Genomic DNA, 20935 nt, shown 5'->3' on the forward strand with positions numbered 1-20935 from the left:
ATGATGCATCGCATCTTAATAGCGTGTTTGTCCCCAGTTGCTCAGCGGAGCGAAGGAACGCATGGTGAGGCACACGAACCCCCATAAGCCTAATCAGCCAAGGCAGAGCGTCGACTGGACAATACAAATACTTAGAAAATGAAGTTATTCGGAAAGAGCGAGAGTTAGGTCTTCATTGTTTTACCATGCCGCCGTGATTACCGTCTTCGGCCAATGTTGGTGTACATGTATTATGAGCTGATGCGAAGAAATGAGACTGTATAAACACGGTAAGCCTCCCCCACTACTGTACATACGCTAACGCAGTTCTGCACTGACGTTTTGTCATGTGGAAACTGTTCCAGCAGGGAGGCCCCGCCGTAGCTCCAGCGGAGCCGCTGTGCTGGCGTGCGTGCGTGTGTGATGCAACCACAACGACAGCAAAAAGCAACCACAAACTGTTCTCAACACCAAACAAACCATGACCCATGAACCACAAGGAAACCGAAAACCAACAGCACAACTAACCCAACCACCATAAAACAATGGGAGGCAGGCTCGCAGGTGCAGATCTCGAGCCTCTGCTACTGCCTCCTCCGCCGCCTTCGTCGTAGTCCTGTCTCTGCACCATGGCCCCTCTAAAGACGAAAGAGTTGGCTCTTGCGGCCCTCGCAAGCTTCGTCGCCTGGGGCTATGCGACGCACTGGTTTCCACCCCTCCGACTCGCCGGTTATGCATTCGTCGCCGGCGCTGTGCTTGCCGTAGCGGGCCTCGCCGCCCTGGTATTGCTGACCTCCCGTGGCGCCCAATACCGAGCCCAGACGAGGTCATCCCGGAGACCGCACGGCGTCGCCTTCGTCGCACCCGCCGCCTGGCCCGCCGAGCTCGCCGCCCTCGAATCCCGACAGTCTTACGACCCAGATCCTATTGCCCCGGATGCTCCCAAGGTCTCCGAGGCCGTCGAGGTGGTGCTCGGCTACATTATCCGCGATTTCGTGCAGTCGTGGTATGGCAGCATCAGCAAGAACCCTATCTTCACAAACGAGGTGGACCGTGCCATCCGCGCCGCACTCGGCAGCATCCGCGACCGCATATTACAAGTCGATCTGGCCGAGGTCCTGACCAGCCGCCTGGTGCCGATTCTGACGGCGCACTTCCGCAGCTTCTACGACGCCGAGCGTGCCGTCCGGGGCAAGAAGCTGAACCGCTCCGTTACCGAGACGGACGAGCTGGACCTGGCCATCGCGGCCAAGTACAACGACGGCAAGCTGCACCCGGCCGCTGCCCTATCGCACATGGACGCGAGGTCCACTCAGCAGGAGTACCTGCGCGACGTCGTGGCCAAACTCCTGCCAAAGGTGCTGCCAGAGAACATGTCGAGGAGCCGGGCCGTGACGACCCTTGTACGTGAGATTGTCGCTTGCGCCGTGCTCGGCTCCGTCATGCAGATGCTTTCCGATCCAGACACGTGGAACCAGGTCATGGAGAACTACGGCCGGAGCATGCTGCAGGACAGGTCGACGGTCAGGAAGCTGCGCGCGGCGCTTGACCAGCACGCCTCGCCCGCACCCAGGACGTCCAAGCCAGTTGCCTTTCCGCGCCTGAGCCCTGGTGACAGCGAGCGACGATTCGAGAAGTTTGTCCGCTCCGTGCGGAAGGTCTCCAATCTGTCCGACGCCAGGCGGTTCCGCAGCGAGGTTGCGAGCCAGCTGAAGCGGGAGTCGCAGAAGGAAGGGCAGGATCCGGTTCACCTGAGGCGGTTGGAGATGGGCAAGAGGCTGCTTGACCAGAGGGTCCAACAGCTCGCGGCCGCCGGCGGCGACCGGCGGGCGGCCCAGGTACCAATGCCTAGCCAGGCGCCCCCGCGCGCCTCACGACTCGAAAACGCGTCCCTGGAGGAATTGCTCCGAGACTCGTCTGGCCTCTCGTATTTCATGGAGTATATGGACAGGCAGCGATTATTGCCGCTAGTTCAGTTTTGGCTCGTCGTGGATGGCTTCCGCAACCCACTGGAAGATGACGGCCCCGAGGATGAGCAGCTTCCCCTGGTCTTGCCGCCGTGGAACGACTCGGATAGGCTCGACCTTGCCCAGATCAACCAAGCATACCTGTCAATGCCTGTTTTGAAGGTCCCGCCGTCGTCACGGAAGCTCGTTCAGGAGTTCCTCGATGCTGGCAGCAAGGCTGTCCCGGCCCAGTACTATCGAGCCCGACGCGCCATCCTGCGCGCGCAAACCGCCGTGTTGGACGAGATGCGAATCAACCATTTTCAAAACTTTAAAAAATCAGATTTGTTTTACAAGTGTCTTGCCGCGGAAGAGGCCGCTTCCCAGATCGCAACGCCATATACCCCGGAGCCTGCGGGTCCGTCGTTGACAGCAGCACAGACTCCGACTTCGCCTGCAGTGAACCGAGCTCCGCAGTCATTCGCGACGGCAAGGCCAAACCACGCGACTAGGCTCGCCAGTCGGCTCAACCTTGGGCCCAACCGGAGGGCCGGTTCAACAACGGATCTCAGATCCTTGAATGTTAATGGCGGCGGACTTGACCCACTTACTTCTTCCCGCAGGTCTCTGGACGAAGGAAACTCGAGTCCGTTGTTTGGAGACGAAGAAGACTGGGACAACGAGGCACTCGCCGATTCTGTCCAGAGCCTAGACCAAGAACCCATGACAGCCCCGCCGCCGGATACCCGAGTTGTCAAGGCAGTCGAGGATGCGCTTAGCACCATCATGGAAGACAGCCGACCACCGACCGCCGAGGACCTCCGGGCTTCCCTCTTCAGTGGAGAGGATTCCAACTCAGGCATATTCTCGCCAGAGACAGACTCCCTACGAGGCTCTGCGCGTGGATCGCTCGACATTTCAAGGCCGGGTCAAGCGGCCAAGGAGGTTGAAAAGCCGAGCCTGTCGTCGCTGGGCCTGGTTAGTGCAGCTTCCCGGATCGGTGTATTTGAAGACAACGACCTGTTCGCGGACGAGGATAAGCACCTTTCGGACGAGCGCGAGGATCCTGACGGGGGAGGCGAAGACGACGACATTGACGAGGTTCATGAGGCGGCGCCCGGGGACCTCGGCTTGGCCGAGGCGATCACGGCGCTGAGCAACGACATCGACAAGCTGGTGGCGCAGGAGGCCATCGTGGAGTCTCTACAACGCAAGGCAGAGCTGACCAACAATACTGCAGAGCTCAGGATCCTGCGCAAGTCCAAAGCCAGCTTGCAGAGGGAGATTCGGCGCAAAGAGCTGCAGCGCCAGCAATACGTGATCCAGGAGAGCGACAACAGTCTGTACGGGCGATCGACAATCAAGATCACGGGGATTCAGGTTGGGCGCGATGATGACGGCAAGGAGTATGCGCTCTACGCAATTGAGGTCTCGCGCGATGCTGGTGAGAAGATGCCGGCGGCGACGTGGGTAGTGATGCGGCGCTACAGCGAGTTCCTCGAGCTGCACCAGAAGCTGCGGTCGCGCTACCCGTCGGTCCGCAACCTCGACTTTCCGCGCCGCCGCATGGTCATGAAGCTGCAGAGCGAGTTCCTGCAAAAGCGCCGCGACGCACTCGAGCGATATATGCGCGAGCTGCTCCTGCTGCCCGAGGCGTGCCGCAGCCGTGACCTGCGCGCATTCCTGTCCCAAACGGGTGTCGCCGGTGCCGGCGTCGCTGGTCGCGACCTGGTTGACCGCGAGGACAAGAAGGACATGATGACGCGCCTGTACGACTCGGTGGCCGATGGCATGGAAGACATACTCGGCAGCATCCCAGTGTTGGACCAGCTGTCACTGGCCGGGCAGAACCTGATCGCGGCCGCGACGAGCCAGCTCAACAACACGGTGCCGCTGGGCGGTGGCAGCGGCGGTGTCGCCGGCACCGACGAGGGCGGCATGTCTGCGGCCGAGGCCGAGGCAGAGCTCAACGCCTTCGAGAACAAGGAGCTCGAGCCGTTCGTCAAACCCATCTGCGACGTCTTCCTCGAGGTCTTTGAGCTGAACCGCGGCAACAACTGGCTGCGCGGCCGCGCCGTCGTCGTGGTCCTGCACCAGCTGCTGGGCGGCACCATCGAGCGCAAGCTGCGCGACAACGTCCGCCTCCTGGTCCAGCAGGACGCCATCCTCAAGTATGTCGGCCTCGTGCGCGACAGCATGTGGCCCGGCGGCGCCAGCGCCGCCCAGAGGCCCGCAAAGGCGCCGCGCACCCCCGCGCAAAAGTCTAGAACCCGCACCGAGGCAAGCCTCATGCTCGCCACGCTCGTGCCGGACCTGGCGGGCAGCGTGGTCGGTAGGCTGAATGCCCAGGCGGCGAGCAGGCGTATCTTTGCGACGCTGAACAACCAGCGGCTGAAGTGAGTTTTCTTTTTCTCTCTGTCTCTGTCTCCTTATCAAGTCTCATCTCTCATCGGCCCTCTTGGTCTGTGTCTTGTATCGCTGCTAACTGAAGACTTCTTTTGTGTACAGCACTCACTTGGTCTACACCTTCCTGGATGAGATTATTGATATTCTATTTGGACAGGAGTAGCTGCGTGGTAGGTTAACAGCCAAGTCATGGATGAGTTTGATACACATCACGCACAAACAGCATTGCGGCTTTGGGCATAGCACTGGCGTTTATGGGCTTCCTTCTCTCTCTCTCTCTCTCTCTCTCTCTCTCTCTCTCTCTCTCTCTCTCTCTCTCTCTCTCTCTCTCTTTATTCCTTTCTAACTTTGAGGTAATATGTTGTGTGGCCTGACTTGGTCACAGTGGTGACATTTGATAAAAAAAAGTATTTAATAATGATGATATACCCTCGTTTCTTTCTCTTGTTTTCGCGTCATGACGTGTCCGGAAACGGAGTGGACTTGGAGTTGCCGCAAAGTTCATGGAAGGAAACGAGATGAGTAACACAAATTATTGCAAGAGATTCACCCGAGGAAAGCACAGCAAAGCGGGAAGCAATGAACTATTGTATCAGCAACTAATCCTCCGGTCTAAGGTTGCCGCCCAGGTCCCGTACCTCCCCCCGTTCCACGGAGGCCCTGTTGACGATGCTGGAAGCTCACAAATAGTGCTGCTGCTGCTGCTGCTGCTCCTGCTGCTTTTAGGCTACCGTGGGGTGCCGCTTGCTGGTGTCGTCTGGATGGCCCCGTCGTTCCACCCAAGAATATACGGCGATTTTCCCTGGGGCTCCTTTGGTTTTCTCCTGCAGATCAGGCGGCGAAACCCTGGCGAGGAAAAGTATCGCCAAGAACAACGGTTTTGAACCAAACAAAAAGCGATTACGCAAAGCCAAGTGTCGGCTTTTCTAGGTTTATTTTTTTTTTTTTTTTTCATCGAAAACTATCCCTACAGCCGCTTGTGGTCGTGCTGGCTGTGCGGAAGAAACACGTCCACGCCCCTGAAGCCACTACAAACACGACGAAACCTCGCGTGAGAAAGTTAAAAATTGGTAAGGCTGAGAATAAAAGAACCAAGAAAAGAACCCCCAAGGATTGGGTTGTGGGCCCGTTAGCCCTTCAACCTGCCAGGGGGTTTGCCTAGAACTGAGCAATTTGAACTATCAAGTCCGTTTACGCATATCATCCCTTCACCCACCTGACATGGAGACTTTTCTTCGTCAAGGTAAAAATTCCAGCCCGCCTGCACCGACTGCCCGTGTGTGGTGCAAAACTCCGATTGAAGCAAAGCATTCTTGAAGACTTCAACTCTTTCACAGTCACCTAAAAAGGAAAGAAAGAAAGAAAGCGAAAAGCCAGTCTGTCAGTAATTGACCATAGTACAGTGGTGAGAGTTTTATACCCAAACGAGTTGTTGACCATTTTGAAATGAGAAAAAAAAAAAAAAAAAAAAAAAAAAAAAAAAAAAAAAACGCTGCAGACTTAACACCTGACCATATAAAACAAGCTGAGTAAAAGAAGAAGAAAATAAAACAAAGGTTATAGGTGACCCTCACAACCACACCGCCCACCGCTGGCTATTTCAATTACCCCGACGTCCACCTGTGCTCATCAGGGTAATCTTCTGCTTCTTCTTCTTCTTGGCTCCACCGCCGCTACCGGAACCACCAGCACCACCATTATTACTGCTGGATCCCGCCGCAGGTCCTGCGCTGCCGTCATCGACCCCCAAAGCCGCCATCTGCGCCGCTACATCGGCGGCACTCAGGCTTTCCAGGAACACATCGTCCTTAAGCCAGCCATCGTCTAACGGCCGCTGCGGCGCCGAAGCCGACGCATCATCCAGTGACGAAGACGGCGGCAGAGCCGGCGTGCCCCAAACCGTTCTGGACGACGACGGACTGGTCGAAACCCCCGCAAGTTGTGAGAACCCCTTGCGCGGGTTTGGTGGTGTCGAGCCACCCAACGGTATGAAATCGTCTGGGTTGACCACCTGCTCGCCGCCGAATCGAATCCTAACCTCTTCTTCCGTCGCCGGCATCATGAGCGTCCGCCTCGCACCCCGCATCGCGGCCGCCTCGAGCCGGTCTGCCTGTTGTCGCTCTCGTTCTTCCTGGGCCGCCTTGTCGCGGTTCCGTTTGCGCCTTCGCTCAATCTCGTTCGAGTACCTTTCTAGTATCTCGGCCGGCACGATGTCGGTCCAGTCGCACTCGAGGAACGATATGTTGCACCCGAGAGGCAAGTGCCCAAGATACTTGGCTCGGTTCCGTGTCTCTTCATCCAGAGCGTGGCCAGTGGAGATGTGCTCGACCCGCGGCAGGAACGTCGACGGAAACGACGAGAATGTGCCAAATTGGGTCTTCAAAATCCGTATGTCGAGTGGTGAAAGGTAGAGGTGCGGCTGCGAACTGTAAAAGTGAAAGTCAGGCTCCCGTTTCTGGGAGCCAGACCCGCCGTCGCTTGGCGAAGTCAGGGCAGCTTCCGGACCGCCCAGCTCCGCAACCTTTTCCTTGGCACCATTTATGCTCTTGATCGCGCGCTGCGTCCACTCGTTGTCCTGGTGGAACATGAGCTCGTCCTCCTTCTCCTGCAGCAGCAAGGCTGCAATCTCCTCGTCGTACTGCTCAGACATGTATTGTCCCGTCCCTTTGATGATGCGGGCATAGTCCATGATATTGGCAGCAAAGTGCCATGGCACATCCTGGCCGACGTTCAGAATGTCCAGGCTCGTTCCCTTGGGTAGTGCGAGCGTTGAACCCGACTGCCGCACCATGAGCCGTAGAATCACATCATCTCCCGGCCGCGGCAGAGGGCTCTCCTGGCCAGCGTAGAACCGCACAGGTCTGACCTCGTAGATGTAGATGCTATCCTCGCAGATGGGGCACTTCTTCCACTTGGGTCGCCTGTCTGCCCCAGACCCAGGCGCAGGTACGTCATCGCTCGACGACGAGTGCATGAATCTCAATATGCATGGCAGGCAAAAGATGTGACCGCATTTAGCCATGCGTGGCGCCACCGGCTCTGACAGGCAGATCGGGCATTGAGTGGACTGCGATTCCGACGACGCAATGACCTGCAGGACGTCGCCCCACTCGAGACGCTCGTCAGCGTTTGCAGCCTGTTTCCGATAGTCACCCCTGGGCGAGACGACAAATCGGTAGTTGGCGTGCACATAACGAGCTTTGTCCCCGGCGTGATGGCCCGATCCAGGGCCCCAGGTTGGATTTCGGCGGTACGACCTCGAGGATGAGTGGTGGTGAGAGCGGTATTCTGAGTAGGGACGTGGCGGTAGGGTGTAGTCGAGGAGGTGCGTTATCGAGGTCTGGCCCCTCCGGCTAGATGCGTTGCGGACGGCTCGTAGCTCGGCCATGTCGTCATCGTCGAATCCGTGGATTTCGTCACGCGTCAGGGGACGCCGCTGGTTCCGGTGCTGCTTCTTGTGGCCCTGACCCTTCCTCGGAGCGGCCGCTGGCTGTGGGATTTGTATAGGTCTGCGACCGGGCTCGGAGCTCGTTGCGTTCGACGGTGTTGCCAATGAATGAGCTTGGGGTGGAGCAGTCGGGTTGGAGGGGGGCTGCTTTCCCAGGCCGGAAGCCGAGTTCATGGCGGCGAGTGCCGATTATCGTGAGGTCCGTAACCTGGACCGATGCGAAATAACACGCAATCAGAGCAATCGAGACCAACTCACACGAGGGTAGGAAAAGCCGCTGATTAGCTAGGGGCGGTTGTGATTCGCTAAAGCATTTGATTTGGAGACGAGTGAAGACCAAACTGTGACAACTGATAAAGCGATGATGAAAGGGGGCGAGGCGAGTCTAGGTCCAACTTCCTTAGGTAAGGCAGGGAAGTTCGAGATCAAACGGCGGGGCAAACAATACAGTGCTAAACTTGCACCTACGGTAAATCTTCTGAGCTAGCTGTGGATGATTGATAGTCACTGCCTCCTGAGAAGACTAGCTGGGACACGTGACTGAATCTAAGCATTGGTTGGAGCAAGCAGAGCTCTGATCTCTGTTATTCGCACGGTATGATGTCTATGCAGCTCAGCATCCTCAGAGATTGTACTCTCATTACCTACGCCAGGGCTGAAGGTGGGTATTGAAATCTCAATTGATTGTCGTTGGTCGGTTTCTGAGCCCATCTACTCCAATGTAACAGCACATGAGATTGATACATTGGGATTGGGCAGCCAGTTATTTAAATCTAACGGTAGTAGAATCTACGCGGACCCATAGCGACACTCAATGGATGGCGACACGCTTTAATCAGGGCGGGCGGACAGTATTAGAAACGCATTGTTTCTGACTAAATAAGTATAGCAGCGAGTGATGATGACTCTATGGTACACAGATGCTTGCTCGCGAGTCTAGACAAACCTCAGCAAAAACTACATAAGCTCGCAAGTTTGTATAGCCTCACAATCAGTCTCAATTAGACGCGGAACAGTGGGATATCATGACCAAACAAAAACAAGCAGAAAACATGAAGAAAGCAGAGTGAAAAAAAGAGCAAAACAAAATGTAAAAAGGAAACAAAAAAATATAACCGAGACCCATGCAAGAGCGTGAGGATCAAGTCGATGAAGAAGGTATACTGCGCAGGGCCACAACCACCCGATTCCGTCTATCCAAATCCAACGTATTAAACATTTCGCGCATGCGCCTGACGTGCAAGTGTTGCCAAATTACCACCACCCTGTTTTCTACCTTTGAGTCTCAAGTCGCTTGTTCACTTGGAATCTTTGCTGGACAGCTTGCTCTTGACTTTGCTAATCATGGTGCTGAACCGGTTCTTCTTCTTCTTCTCGGCTGTCGCCGGGCTGTCACCAGAGGCGGCTGTGCTCGGGGTCTCAGCCTTCTTGGTTGGCGTCTCTGGAGCCTTGGTTGCTGTGGGTTCAGGCTCCTTGACGACTTTGGTAGTTGGCTCCGAAGAGCCATTGGTCGCAGGCTTGGCCTCCTCTTCAGCCTTGTTCGTCTTCTCAACAGCCTTCTCCTCGGCTTTCTCCTCAGTCTTCTCCTCGGCTTTCTCCTCAACCTTCTTCGACTCTTCCCCAACGGCGGGCGCCGGCGTAACCTCCTTGAGCAGCTCAGCCTCTATCTTTTTCTTCTCCTCAACGGCCGCCGTGTTTGCAGCCGCCTCCGGGCTTTCACCGGCATCCTTGATGGATTCCTTGACCTCGGCAGGGACCTCGGGAGAAACTTCCTGTCGCACAACTTCCTGAGTCGCCGGCGCAATTGCGCTCTGCACCGAGGCAGGAAGGTTCTGCTTGACCGAGTCGGGCAATTGCGCAGCGGCTGCTGTGGCCTGCTCGACTGCGCTATCCTTGGCAGCGATGGCAGCAGTCACAACACCGGCTGCGGTAGCAGCCGCAGTTTCGGCAAGTGTCTTATCCGCCTCAGACTTCTCGGTCCCCTTGCCGGCGGTTCCCTCAGAGGTCGAAGGGGCCTCAGGTACCTTGCTCAGGAGTTCAGCTTCTACCTCGGTCTTCTCCTTGATCTCTTCGCTGACGGCGCTGGCCTCAGCATCGACACCAGCCTTCTCCTGGCTCTCCTTAACGATTGCGGGGACCTTGGGCTCCAGTGGCACCTCGGCAGCCAAGGCAACGGTTGTTGACTCGGGGCCAACCGAGCTGACAGTGACGTCGTTTGCGGCGGCGATAGGCAAGCTTGACTCGGGAATCATGGTGCTGCTGACAGCAGGCAGGATAGTGGAGACGCCGGGAAGAGTGTCGGCCTTCTCGTATGACTCGGGATCAAGCTTGACGTTGGTGTTGATATCGGCGTTCTTAAACTCTTCGGGGACCTTCTCACCAGGTGCAAGCTTGATGGGGTTTACGGCGCCGTCAGAAGCAGGGAGTGGGTCAATCTTGATCTCCTTATCCAAGTCAGCTGCTGGCGTCTCGGGGAAAGCGCCTGGGACGGGCGAGTCCTTGGAATCCTTGGACATCTCTCCTTCTGTTTCGGCTGCGGGTTCTTCGTCCTCCTTCTTTTCCAAAGGAGCGTCTGCGGCTAACGCAACGGTGGTTGCTTCAGGGGCGACGGAGCTGATGATGGCGGTCTCTGCCGGTGCGCTCTTGATGATGTCCTCGGGGGTGAGTACGTTGTTCTCGATGCCGCTCGCGTCGTTCTCTTTCGGGGCAGCCTGGTTTACAGTCCACTCGCCGTCTACGACAAACTGGAGCGATCAAAGGAGGGATTGGATTAGCAAGGAAGCTTCAACGAGCTCCAGGTCACACTGGTCAGATGTCCTAGGTCGAGACTGGGCTTTGTTCGGATGTGCAATGCAGGGGGTGGCTGGGGCAGTGGAAGCCAAATGAGGGGAGGGGAAAGGATCGCGGACGCAGACGATCGAGGTACTAATTTGGGGGCGTGGGACGTTCTTTGTACTTGTGCATCCCGGCTGGTGGGCAATAAGGAGTGGTGTGGTGACAACAATAAGCCTTGCGGGCGAGTGAGCAATGACGCCCGATGAAAGGCCTAGACTAGACTAGACTAGACTGCCACCGAGCATCCCGTATCTTGCTCAGACTAGGGCAGGTGGACAGCCAAGGTAGGATCGAATTGTTACCTGATCTCACCAGTGTGCTGCACTTGTTGCTCGTGTCCGGCTACTGATTACCTGCCAGGCCAAAGCACCGAGCGGGGAGCTGGGTTGCGTCATAGTGCGCCCAGGGGCGTGCGTATGAAGTGACGGGGGGGAGCTTCTCCAATGTGAGAGCTAGCGGGTATAACAGGGAAGCGAAAGTGAATGGACCACAAAGGGATGAATGGGCCAATTACAAGAGAGGAAATGGGGGAGGGGGTAAGGTTGCTTGTAATCCAGGCGGCATAAGAAATATTAGGGTAAATCCCAGCTTGGGCCCGGTTCAAATTGCTAGCGGCAGCATAGCCGCGGCGCCGCCTCGAAACAAACATGGTGGAACAAGTAAGCAAACCGAGGAAAGCTGTGAGCTTTGGTTCTTTGGTTTGTGGAGAGCTCCGAGAAGATGACAGCCAAATCGCCGGGATAAACGTGGAAGCTGGGGCCACGGGATCATTTTGGGTTGGTATGGAGTAAATGCAAACAGATGATGGCAAGAGGGGGAGGCTCGCAACGGATCAAGATGAATGTTTTAACAGGCCGGACGGATGTTGACGGATTGGCGGTGACAGAGCAGAAGAGATAGATAAATTGAAGCTAACCTTGTAGTAAATCTTTTCAGCGGACTCTGGGAGCGTCACTGTCTTTTCGAAATGGTCGCCAACCTTGTCCAACTGGACCGTCTTTTTCCACTCGTCAAAGGTGCCTGTCACAAAGACGCTCTCGCCAGCGTTGGGCCTGTGTCGTAATTTTAAACGGGAAAATCATCAGCGATCCATCATCCAATTAGCCAGTCGCTCCTGCCACCATGGAGCTTCAACATAAGACTCCGAAGTTGCCGAACGCCCTTGCTTTCTTTTTTTTCATTTCCTTTTTTTTCTTTCTTTCTTTCTGCAATCCATTCTCTTTTTTTCTCCAAATGTAGCCGTGTACAATGATTGCGCGTGGCATACCGGTGCTCGATAGCTGTCTGTCTGCCCAACCATTTTATGTCGTGACAAGACAAGCAAAGCAAAAACACCATTGATGGGCAGTAGTCATGACCAAGTTTACTCACCACTTGAACGTGTAGGTTCCCATCCTGACAAGCGGCTATAGGGAAATTTAACGCGATTTGGTGAAGCTGTTAGGTTGGCTATCGGCGGGCTCGATGTTTGATGACTGCGGGGACCAGCGCTGGCCGGTGAGAAGCAATGACCAAATCGTTTGTTTGATGATGTGCAATAGCAAATAAGAAATATGTCGTGGCGCTCCGGTGACTCGTCTCGTCTTTGTTAAAGGATGGCGTCTGGAACGGTTCGAATGGAGGTCGAGTTTTTAGCAAAAGATAAAAAAAAAAATAAAAAGCGGCGCAGAGGGGAAAAAAAGAAGACAGGTAAAAAAAAGGCAGATAAAAAAAATAGATAAAAAAAACTTCGAAGATCAAATCATTCAACCCGCAGATTCCCTCAGAATCCAATGGTGGCGCTCGCCTTTTGCGCCGCTCCGCCTGTACAGTCGGAGTGGAGATGGATTCAGTACAGTCGACGTAATACGACAGGGGGTGTTTTGCGGTGTCCTTCTGTGACAGCAACAGGGGTCCAGCATTGCAATAGTGGACCTTCAAAGTCCATCAGCTGAGGTCCAATCCATCTCGCCAGGCCGCTCTATGTACCATGCAAATTTTATGTTTTCCGCATGTCCTCCACCGGCCATGCAAACCAAGCATCTCGAAGGAAGGTCTATCCACCATGTGCATCATTTCCGCGTACGCTAGCAACGATCTAGCTGATTAAGACTGACGGAAGATGGACACCAGAAGTTCGGATTTTTTTTTCTTTTCTTTTTTGCATGTTTGGCATCAGGTTCTCATTAGCTTATGAATTCTTCCTTGGAAACATCGAGAAACCGAACCCGATGCAAGCAAGAATATTTCGAGACGAATTTTGAAGCTATGCACGAGACTGCAGATGCAGCAGAGGACAGCAAAGCAAAGCAAAGCACAGCACAGCCTAAGCACAGGCACAAGCACAAGCACAACCGACATGAACTGACATTGGGTTGGATCCAGTGCATCCACATGGCCTAACTGTCTGGCGGCCTGGCCTCTTCTACGTATGGCACTCTCCACTGTCTGCCCTGGAGACAGGCCTTGTCACTATGCGTCAGAGCGGGTAAGGCATGCGCTAATTGCTCTGGAAACAAATTCGGCTTTCAGACAACCATGATACGTGAGCCCGCATTTGCTATCACTCAGGAAGAGGTAAGCGACGCCATCCAACCTCGGACGACACACCTTCACGATTCGCTCTTCAACTTGCGGTACCTTGTTCTTCACAACCGGCGGCTATTCTTGTCGGTCAGCTCTCTCTACCTACGCTCAGTTGGTTCACGAAACATCCCCTGTCCGTGCCCAGATACGCTGCCCCCCCGTTCACCAGTTCACCAGGGAACCCTACGCAAACCACAAAAAGGAACCCTTGACAATCGCGGGGAAAGCTCTCTCTTTCCGCCAGTTGTCCAGGCCCCGTTAATCGCTGCAAGGGTAGATATAGGCGGTCAACACCTTGTCCAAGGTCGAGTCCGCATCGGTGAAGAGCAAAAAAAATGCTACGGTGAGCAACATGTCTGCTTGCGGGAACCTTCTCCAAGTGCGATTCTGTTTTTCCTTGTTCACCTTTGGTTATTCCTCTCGTCGCTATCGGCTAAGTGGGATGGATCATCAGGGCGGGTCATCCCTTACTTGGCTCAAGGAAGCTTCATCAAGAGTAAATTTTGTAAAGTGAGGCTGCCCTAGATGTACGGGTTGCTACTATGTAATCCGAGGTGCTGCAATACCCCTGAAAGCCGCTACATTTCCGAGCTGGTAACCCCCCCTGTCGATGCTGCGATACGTTCCCAGCCTCCCTTTGATCGCAATCGGCCCAACCCTTCGATAAGGTCTCGGCGGTGAGCAATCTGGAAGGCTGGTGAATTCGAAGAATATACCGGGTGCATCATTGTCGCAGTTGTCATAGTGACCGAGCAAAATTTCCAACGGGATAGTGTATTATAGCCAAGGGGCCATTCGATTTTTTTTTTTTTTTTTTTTTTTTTTCCTCGGACAGGCTGAATTTATCGAGGGGCAGAATGTGTTCAGATGGCAATGCTATATACCTGCGGCATATTGATCCTGCCTCGTGCATAAACTCAAGACTTCTGCATAGCCATGCATATACCGCCTTGCTCCAACGCCTACAATTTCCCCCTATCCTGACCGTTCGCCTTTGCCTGGTTCCTTGCCTCCTGCATACTCTTCAGTAGCGCATACACGCTCTGCAGCCTCGGCATCTCAACGCCCTTGGCCCTCGCGATGCGGACCGGGTTGCCGACGATGACCTCGAGCTCCAGCGGCCGCCCAGCCTGCCAGTCGAGCAGCATGCTGGGGCCCTTGGAGCCCTTGTTGCGCTCGTTGCTGGCCAGGATCTTCTCGGGCGCCGCCAGGTCGGGAGGGAATGGGCGTCCGAGGACGTGTGGGGCTGCGGCGAAGATCTCATCCATGATACCGCGCAGGTGCCGCCGTAACTCAGGGTCCGTGGCCATGTGGGCGTTGTTGCGGCCGCCGCTGAGGACCGAGGACGGGTTGAAGGCCGCGTTGATGACGAGCTTGTGCCACCGCACCGTCTGCAGGCCCAGCTCGTCGCCCGCGTGCGACTCGACGTCCTTGATGCTACCCAGCCGCGTCCACCAGTCCGTCAGGGCCGTCACGCAGGCCGATCCCGCGTCGTCGAGTTTGTGCCCCATATCGGCGGTGATCTGGCTGGTGCCGGTCTTGCCCTCGTCTTCAGAGTATGAAGCCGAGTTGACGTATGGGCCAAGGTAGAGGCGTGTCCAGCGATTTTGGCGGACAGTGCCGGGATCTACGAGCTCGGCGCTGACCACGGTGACGGCACTGACGATGGGGTTGCTGGGGAACCTGGAGCGGTAGGGTGCTTCCACGCCCACGCCGTTCTGGATGAGCACTATGCACGTCTTTCCTGGAGTGACAAGGGGTGCAATGGTTGCCGCGTCATCGACGCGGTCTGGCAGCGCCTTGGTTGTGACAATGACATAGTCCCATCCATCCTTGGGTGGCTGGGCCCCTGCTGATGATGATTGATCTGTTGCCGTGGGAGAGGCGGCCGAGACTGATGGGTAGACGGCTGCGGGCACAAACGTATAGTCCCCAAATGAATGCGTAAGCATGCGTACGCCAGAACGGACGAGTACTGGGTAGTTGGATCTGGCGATGAGAGAGACATTGATGTTCTCTTTCGGCTATATTGCAAATGATATGTTAGCCGAAGCTGCTAGTTGCATTGGTAGAGCTCTGGCTTACGTGGTGAAGTCTTGAGGCATAAAAGCAGCCCACGGCGCCTGCGCCGACAAAGACGATATTAACTGGTCTGCAAGGTCAGAGTCGAGGTCCGAAAGGCCGCTGATCATGAGGAGATTCGGTAACAATATCATTCCACAGGGGTAAATACCTGTTTGAAGCCATGGTTGAACTCTGTCTACGGGTGACAAGCTACTCCAATTGAAATCCCAAGCCAGGCTTGAATCAAAAGAATAGAAGACAATCAAGATAAAAGCAAATGGTTATTTGAGCGGGATATCTACTTTGTGTTAGATTTATTCAAGAATCATTTCTCTTCACAGGCCAGAGTTTACTCACTAACAGCCTGATCAAATACACGTTCCCTAAGACGTTGAGTGAATGACTGGCTGGATTCTAATTTACCAACAACCTCGGGAGGCTCTCCGAGTTGCTCACCACCAACGCCAGATAGACCCACCATCCAACCCCTGACATGATCCACCCCCAGTTTCTTTATCGGCTCTTATCGCATCGCCTAGAGGCAGAGAGAGAAGAGAAAAAAAAAAAAAAAAGTCGAGTGGGGAGTAGGCAAGTATAGTAGTTCCGCAGAAAAAAAAAACCACATCATAGCAGCGACCATTTCAACCACCCCAAAACACACATCGAGAAGGCATTGAACTATATAGGCACACGCTACGGGAAAAGAAAGAAGAAGACAAAACCATTCTTCTTTCACAATGTCAACCAAGAAAACTGCCGAGCCACCGAGCTCACCAGGCTCTTCCCCCGCCTCATCCCGCTCGTCGACCCCGGAACCCACCACCTCCAGCAAGAAGCGCAAGCCGACCACGGACCCAGAGGACGAGATAGCAGTAGACCTGTCCGCTCCGGAACCCCCAAGCAAGCGCGCCCGCCGTGCCCTGAAGAAGGGCAAGCCGCTGCCCAAGCCCTCGTCCAAGAAGAAGCGGGACGACCGGGCAGACCTGGAGGCCGACGACGACGACGACGACGCGGCCAACCTCCCAGAACAGCTGAGATCATCGTCCGCGGGCGGCAAGAAGGAGCGCTCCAACTACGGAGTCTGGATCGGCAACCTGCCATTCACCGCCACCCGCGCCGACGTCTTCAAGTGGCTCGTCGAGAACTCGGGCGGCTCCATCACCGAGGACGCCATCACGCGGGTCAACCTGCCGCTTTCCAAGGACAAGAAGCCCGGTTCCGAGAGGCGGGACAACAAGGGCTTCGCCTACGTTGACTTTGCCGCCTACGACGCCTGTATCGCTGCTATCGCCCTGTCCGAGTCCGACTACGGCGGCCGCAAGCTACTGATCAAGGACGCCAAGTCCTTCGAGGGCCGGCCCGCCCCTGCCGCCGCCGCCTCCGCCGGTGCAAGTGTCGACGAGACAAAGCCCGGCAAGGCGGGAGCTGCTGCGACCGTAGCTCTGACGCCCAGCACCAACACGAAAAAGATCTACGTCGGCAACCTCCCCTACGACGCGACCGAGGAGACGCTCCGCTGGCAGTTTGAAAAGTGCGGTACCATTGAGTGGGCTAAGGTCGCCACCTTTGAGGACTCGGGCAAATGCAAGGGCTACGGCTGGGTGCGCTTCGCCGAGTCGGCCGCCTGCGACTGGGCCGTCAAAGGCTTTGTCAAGATCAAGGAAGCCGTCGAGACCGAGGAGGACTTTATGAGCGATGACGAGGACGACAAGGCGGAGGAGGGGCCCAAAGACGACAATGACAACGACGACGAGGAGGATGATGCAGCAAAGAAGACAAAGAGGCGGAAGCCGGCCGCCGGCCCGGAAAAGACAAAGACGCGCAAGTGGTGGGTCAACAAGCTCAAGGGCAGGCCACTCACTATACAGCTTGCCGAAGATGATCAGACGAGGTATAAGAAGCGCTTCGGCAAAGATGCACCGAAGACTGCCCGGAAGGGAGCCGGAGGCAGAGGCCCACCGAGGAGTAATGCAGATTCTGCAGGAGGGGACAGCGCGGAGAAGAACAGCGCTGAAAAGAGCGCTGGAGCCTCACTTAGTTACCATACCGACATTAATGTTGCCAGGCTCACTGGCGCAGCCGTCGCACCTCAGGGGAAAAAGGTCACGTTTGACTGAGATGGCGCCTTTGACTATTAAATGCAAGGGAAGCTTGTTTCTCAACCAAGTATTTCAATTTCAATACTTACGATTACTAAAACAAGACGACTTAATCACAGGACAGATAGACAGTAAACACAGGACATGAAACCAAAGAACGAATGAGAGGGTTAATAGCTTATGTCGCTAACCATCTCGAGGATGTGCCTTCAGTAGTCAATCTGGTAAGGAAGTAGCATCATCCAATGGCGAAAAGACTCATTGTGCAAGTGAGAGAATATTGATCGTCCGCGCCCCCAAATAGCTGGCGAGGCAGTGAAAACAAAAGGAAAAGAAGCCATAGGAACTCCACCAAATATCCAGCGTAATAGAGAAATACAATTTAAGAAAACAAACACAGGCTGATCAACGGAAATCATATCAAGATTCCCATCTGTTCAACCTTTGTGCGCCAAGTCAAATTTACTCAATATATGAGCTTAGTTGACCGCCATCAATTGCCATCAGCTTTCGATGCACCGTCCGTGGTCGTGCTGTTATTTCCCGCGACGGCGTTGAGAATCATCTCATTTCTTGTTCGACTTCTCGTCAACAAACTCCTCATCAGAGGCATCAAGAATGTCGTATTCCTCGTCGGTCATGAAGCCCTCCTCAGACCACTCGTCATCATTGCAATCCTCGAAATCGTCAGCGTGGTTGTCAACCTCAGATGGTGCCGACTGTGTCGCGGACAGAGAATCCTGGTGGATGCTAGCGACGGGCGACTCCTTTTCAAGCTTGGGGAAAATCATTTGGCTGCCCTTGAGCTTCTTCTCCTCCCTGGTCGGTTCCTCCGCCTTATCCTCCTCGACCTCCTCCTTGGCTTCCTCCTTGGGCTCCTCCTTGACGGCAGAGGCCTCCCGCTTGATGTCCTCGACAGGGGCGGGGGTCTTAACCTCAACATCACACCACAGACGGTGGCCGAACTTCAGACCCTCAGGGGTCGTAAGTCGCCAGTAGGAGATGACCTTGCCGTCCCTTGGAGGAGTACGCAGAAGGACTGTGAAAGAGAACTTCTGCCCAGGAGCCAGAGGCGCGTAGCAGACAGTCGACTCAGATGCAGAAATCAGCTCAGGTACGGCAGCAGGGCGCTTGGAGTCGACGTGGCCCATGTAGTCACCACCAATGTACTTGAGACGGCATCCAGCGGGCCAGGGGTGCCTGCCTGCGTTCCGCAGAACCCATGTCTGCTCAAAGATGTGGTTGGGCTCCATGACAGTGCCATCGGCGATAGTGTCGCTCTCATACACCGCACAATACTCTCGCGAGGCGGGCGGGGGCTGCGACACAGGGGGCGTGGGGGTCTTTTGCACCTGCGGTTGGGTGGAGATAGTGACAGGAGGAGCAGGCTGCACGTTCACCACGGTCCTGACAGTCGAGGGGGCAATGATCGGGTTGGTTACCTTGGACTCGGCTGGCTGCGGCGTGTGGCGTGGGCGGTCTCCCATCTGGGGGAGTTTGGTCCCATTCTCATGCTCTCCGGTCGTTGTGACGTTAACATTGCGAACCGGGGTCTTGAACTTGATCAAGGGATGCGTCTTGTTGTGAGTCGAGGCAGGGCTGGCCTCGCACCTCTCGCAAAAGTCGGTATCATGGCAGACGGCACACTTGTACCTATCACCAACAATAAAACGGGGTGTTCCCGCCTGGCAGAGAGGTCCATCACAGTGAATGCCAAAGTGGACCGGCAAGTTAGCTGTGCGAGCAGTTACATCACGCAGAGGCTCGTAGATAGGCACAAAGCGGTGGTTCGGGTGAACAAAGCCAGCGTTGACCACGCAGCCTGAGCAGTAGTCCCAGTCGGGACAGTCAAGGCACTTGTGGCGGATTCCGTTGATGTACTGTCAATTTCGAGACTGGTTAGTTGACGTGTTTCAACATGGCAGCACGAGATATACGAGCTGTGAAATCCCATACCTTGTCACATCCGTCACAGATGGCATTGTGCTTCTCATTGCGGCCAGGAGCCAAGCGGCAAGAGACCTCACTGTCGGTTACGGTACCTTCAACAGCCGGGGTGAAGCCGTGACGAGGGTGGTGACCGTGAGCATCCTTGATGAAGCATGGCTTGCACAGGTCAAAGTCGGCACAGGTAGTGCAGTGGAGGAACTCGGCCTCAGGGAACTCCTGCACACAATTGTTGCAAGTCCGGGCGTTTTGGTATAGGTAATTGCGGAAAAGAGGCACAACCCGCGGAGCAGGGTTGGTAGCAGCAGGACAAGTAGGCACATGCTTCCTCTCTGGGACTGCGGGGCAAGTCTGCACTGCCTGGGATAAGGGGGCCTTGGGAGAACGAGGAGCCGACTTGTTGCTTTCAGTCGGGGCCTTAGGAGCCTTGCGCTCGGTGGTGCTGGTGACAATAGCACCATCCCGAATCATACGCTTGATGAGCCAGTGGCCCTCCCCGTGGCATGAAATGCCCACGTCAATGCAAGCTTGGCAGAGATCAAAGTCACCCTCATCGCAGGTAGAGCAGTGGTAGTGAACATCGGGAATCGTCTTGTCGCAGCTGTTGCAGTAGACTGCAAATGGCATGCGGGAGTTGGAGAGCCGTGACAGCGCCGTGGGCTTCGGAGGCGGCGGGGGTGTCGGGATATCGGCGGCCTTTGCCAGGTTCATCTCAACCGCTTTGATCTTGCGGGCCAAGGCTTCAAGAGGGTCCAGGTAGGGCTCCGAGACGGTGATCGGCTCTCCTTGACCACCCATGAATGCCTTGTAGTCGCAGACAGTCTTCTCGATAGACGAAGCCATGACCTCAGCGGGCTTGGGTGCAGGAGGTGTGGTCGTTGGCTGTGGCACGGCCTCGGGTACATCCTCAACAGTTACTGAGCGGGCAGGGCGAGGAGGAGGTGATGGTTCATCCTTCTTCTCGGCAACAGTGTCCTTGTTAAGGGTAGTAATCCTCAGCTTGAGCTTGTGCTTAGCCTTGGCGGCGCGGTACAGCTGCTTGAAGACGGCGGGATAGGCGGGATCGAGCACCACGTAAGATGCCGCCGAGTCGGAATAGCGCTCGATGAGATACGTGTTGTCGGGGTGAAGGGAAAGGGTCTCGTGCAGCTGTCGAAGATGTTAGTGAATGCCTCGAACTGTACAAAACCGTTCGAACGTGGACAATTTATAGAACTCGACAAATGCAAAACCAGAAAGACATTGTTATCAGCTATGAGTTGTGATTGAGTTTCAACGGTCGAAACCCCAGTGATGCCAACCGTCACGGTCTGCATTCTAGGAGATGATGGGATGCTGAACAAACTGTGAAGTCAGATAATGCGTGTTACGTACCTTGTTTGCCAGCGTGCTCGCAGCGAGGTCACGCAGCGGAAGTTTCACCTTCTTGACAACTCCATCGAGGCTGACCTTGAGGTTGATGATCGTGTCGGGACCCGACGACGAAGACGAAGCCATATTTATGATTGATAGACTGTTGGTTGACGACGACGGGGAATCAATCAGTCAGTTTTCTTTGGGTGGGTTTTTGTTGGAAAGGAAACATGAAGATCGGGCAAGACAACAGAACGTCGGCACTTGAGCGGATGCTAGGCCAACAGCACGTG

General features: G+C 55.3%; 6 protein-coding genes across 6 annotated transcripts; 2 read left to right on the forward strand and 4 right to left on the reverse strand.

The window, feature by feature from the left end:
- Positions 1-608: 608 nt before the first annotated feature.
- Positions 609-4494, forward strand: PpBr36_08151 (uncharacterized protein; the record flags this gene model as incomplete). The annotated part of the gene is made up of 2 exons (XM_029895283.1): positions 609-4321; positions 4434-4494. 2 exons carry the CDS (start codon positions 609-611, stop codon positions 4492-4494), a joined length of 3774 nt encoding a protein of 1257 aa, XP_029747305.1.
- A 1437-nt stretch (positions 4495-5931) lies between these two features.
- On the reverse strand, positions 5932-7953 carry PpBr36_08152 (uncharacterized protein; the record flags this gene model as incomplete). Its single annotated transcript, XM_029895284.1, has 1 exon — positions 5932-7953. The coding sequence occupies one exon, from the start codon at positions 7951-7953 to the stop codon at positions 5932-5934; it is 2022 nt and encodes a 673-aa protein (XP_029747306.1).
- A 1124-nt stretch (positions 7954-9077) lies between these two features.
- On the reverse strand, positions 9078-12008 carry PpBr36_08153 (uncharacterized protein; the record flags this gene model as incomplete). The annotated part of the gene is made up of 3 exons (XM_029895285.1): positions 9078-10523; positions 11531-11666; positions 11986-12008. 3 exons carry the CDS (start codon positions 12006-12008, stop codon positions 9078-9080), a joined length of 1605 nt encoding a protein of 534 aa, XP_029747368.1.
- Positions 12009-14141: 2133 nt separating this feature from the next.
- On the reverse strand, positions 14142-15426 carry PpBr36_08154 (uncharacterized protein; the record flags this gene model as incomplete). Its single annotated transcript, XM_029895286.1, has 3 exons — positions 14142-15203; positions 15265-15331; positions 15413-15426. 3 exons carry the CDS (start codon positions 15424-15426, stop codon positions 14142-14144), a joined length of 1143 nt encoding a protein of 380 aa, XP_029747369.1.
- Positions 15427-15980: 554 nt separating this feature from the next.
- On the forward strand, positions 15981-17360 carry PpBr36_08155 (uncharacterized protein; the record flags this gene model as incomplete). The annotated part of the gene is made up of 1 exon (XM_029895287.1): positions 15981-17360. One exon carries the CDS (start codon positions 15981-15983, stop codon positions 17358-17360), a length of 1380 nt encoding a protein of 459 aa, XP_029747371.1.
- Positions 17361-17908: 548 nt separating this feature from the next.
- On the reverse strand, positions 17909-20786 carry PpBr36_08156 (uncharacterized protein; the record flags this gene model as incomplete). The annotated part of the gene is made up of 3 exons (XM_029895288.1): positions 17909-19222; positions 19299-20438; positions 20664-20786. The coding sequence occupies 3 exons, from the start codon at positions 20784-20786 to the stop codon at positions 17909-17911; spliced, it is 2577 nt and encodes an 858-aa protein (XP_029747307.1).
- Positions 20787-20935: the final 149 nt, after the last annotated feature.

This window comes from Pyricularia pennisetigena, chromosome 5, assembly GCF_004337985.1.
Source record: "Pyricularia pennisetigena strain Br36 chromosome 5, whole genome shotgun sequence".
Classification (NCBI taxonomy): domain Eukaryota; kingdom Fungi; phylum Ascomycota; class Sordariomycetes; order Magnaporthales; family Pyriculariaceae; genus Pyricularia; species Pyricularia pennisetigena.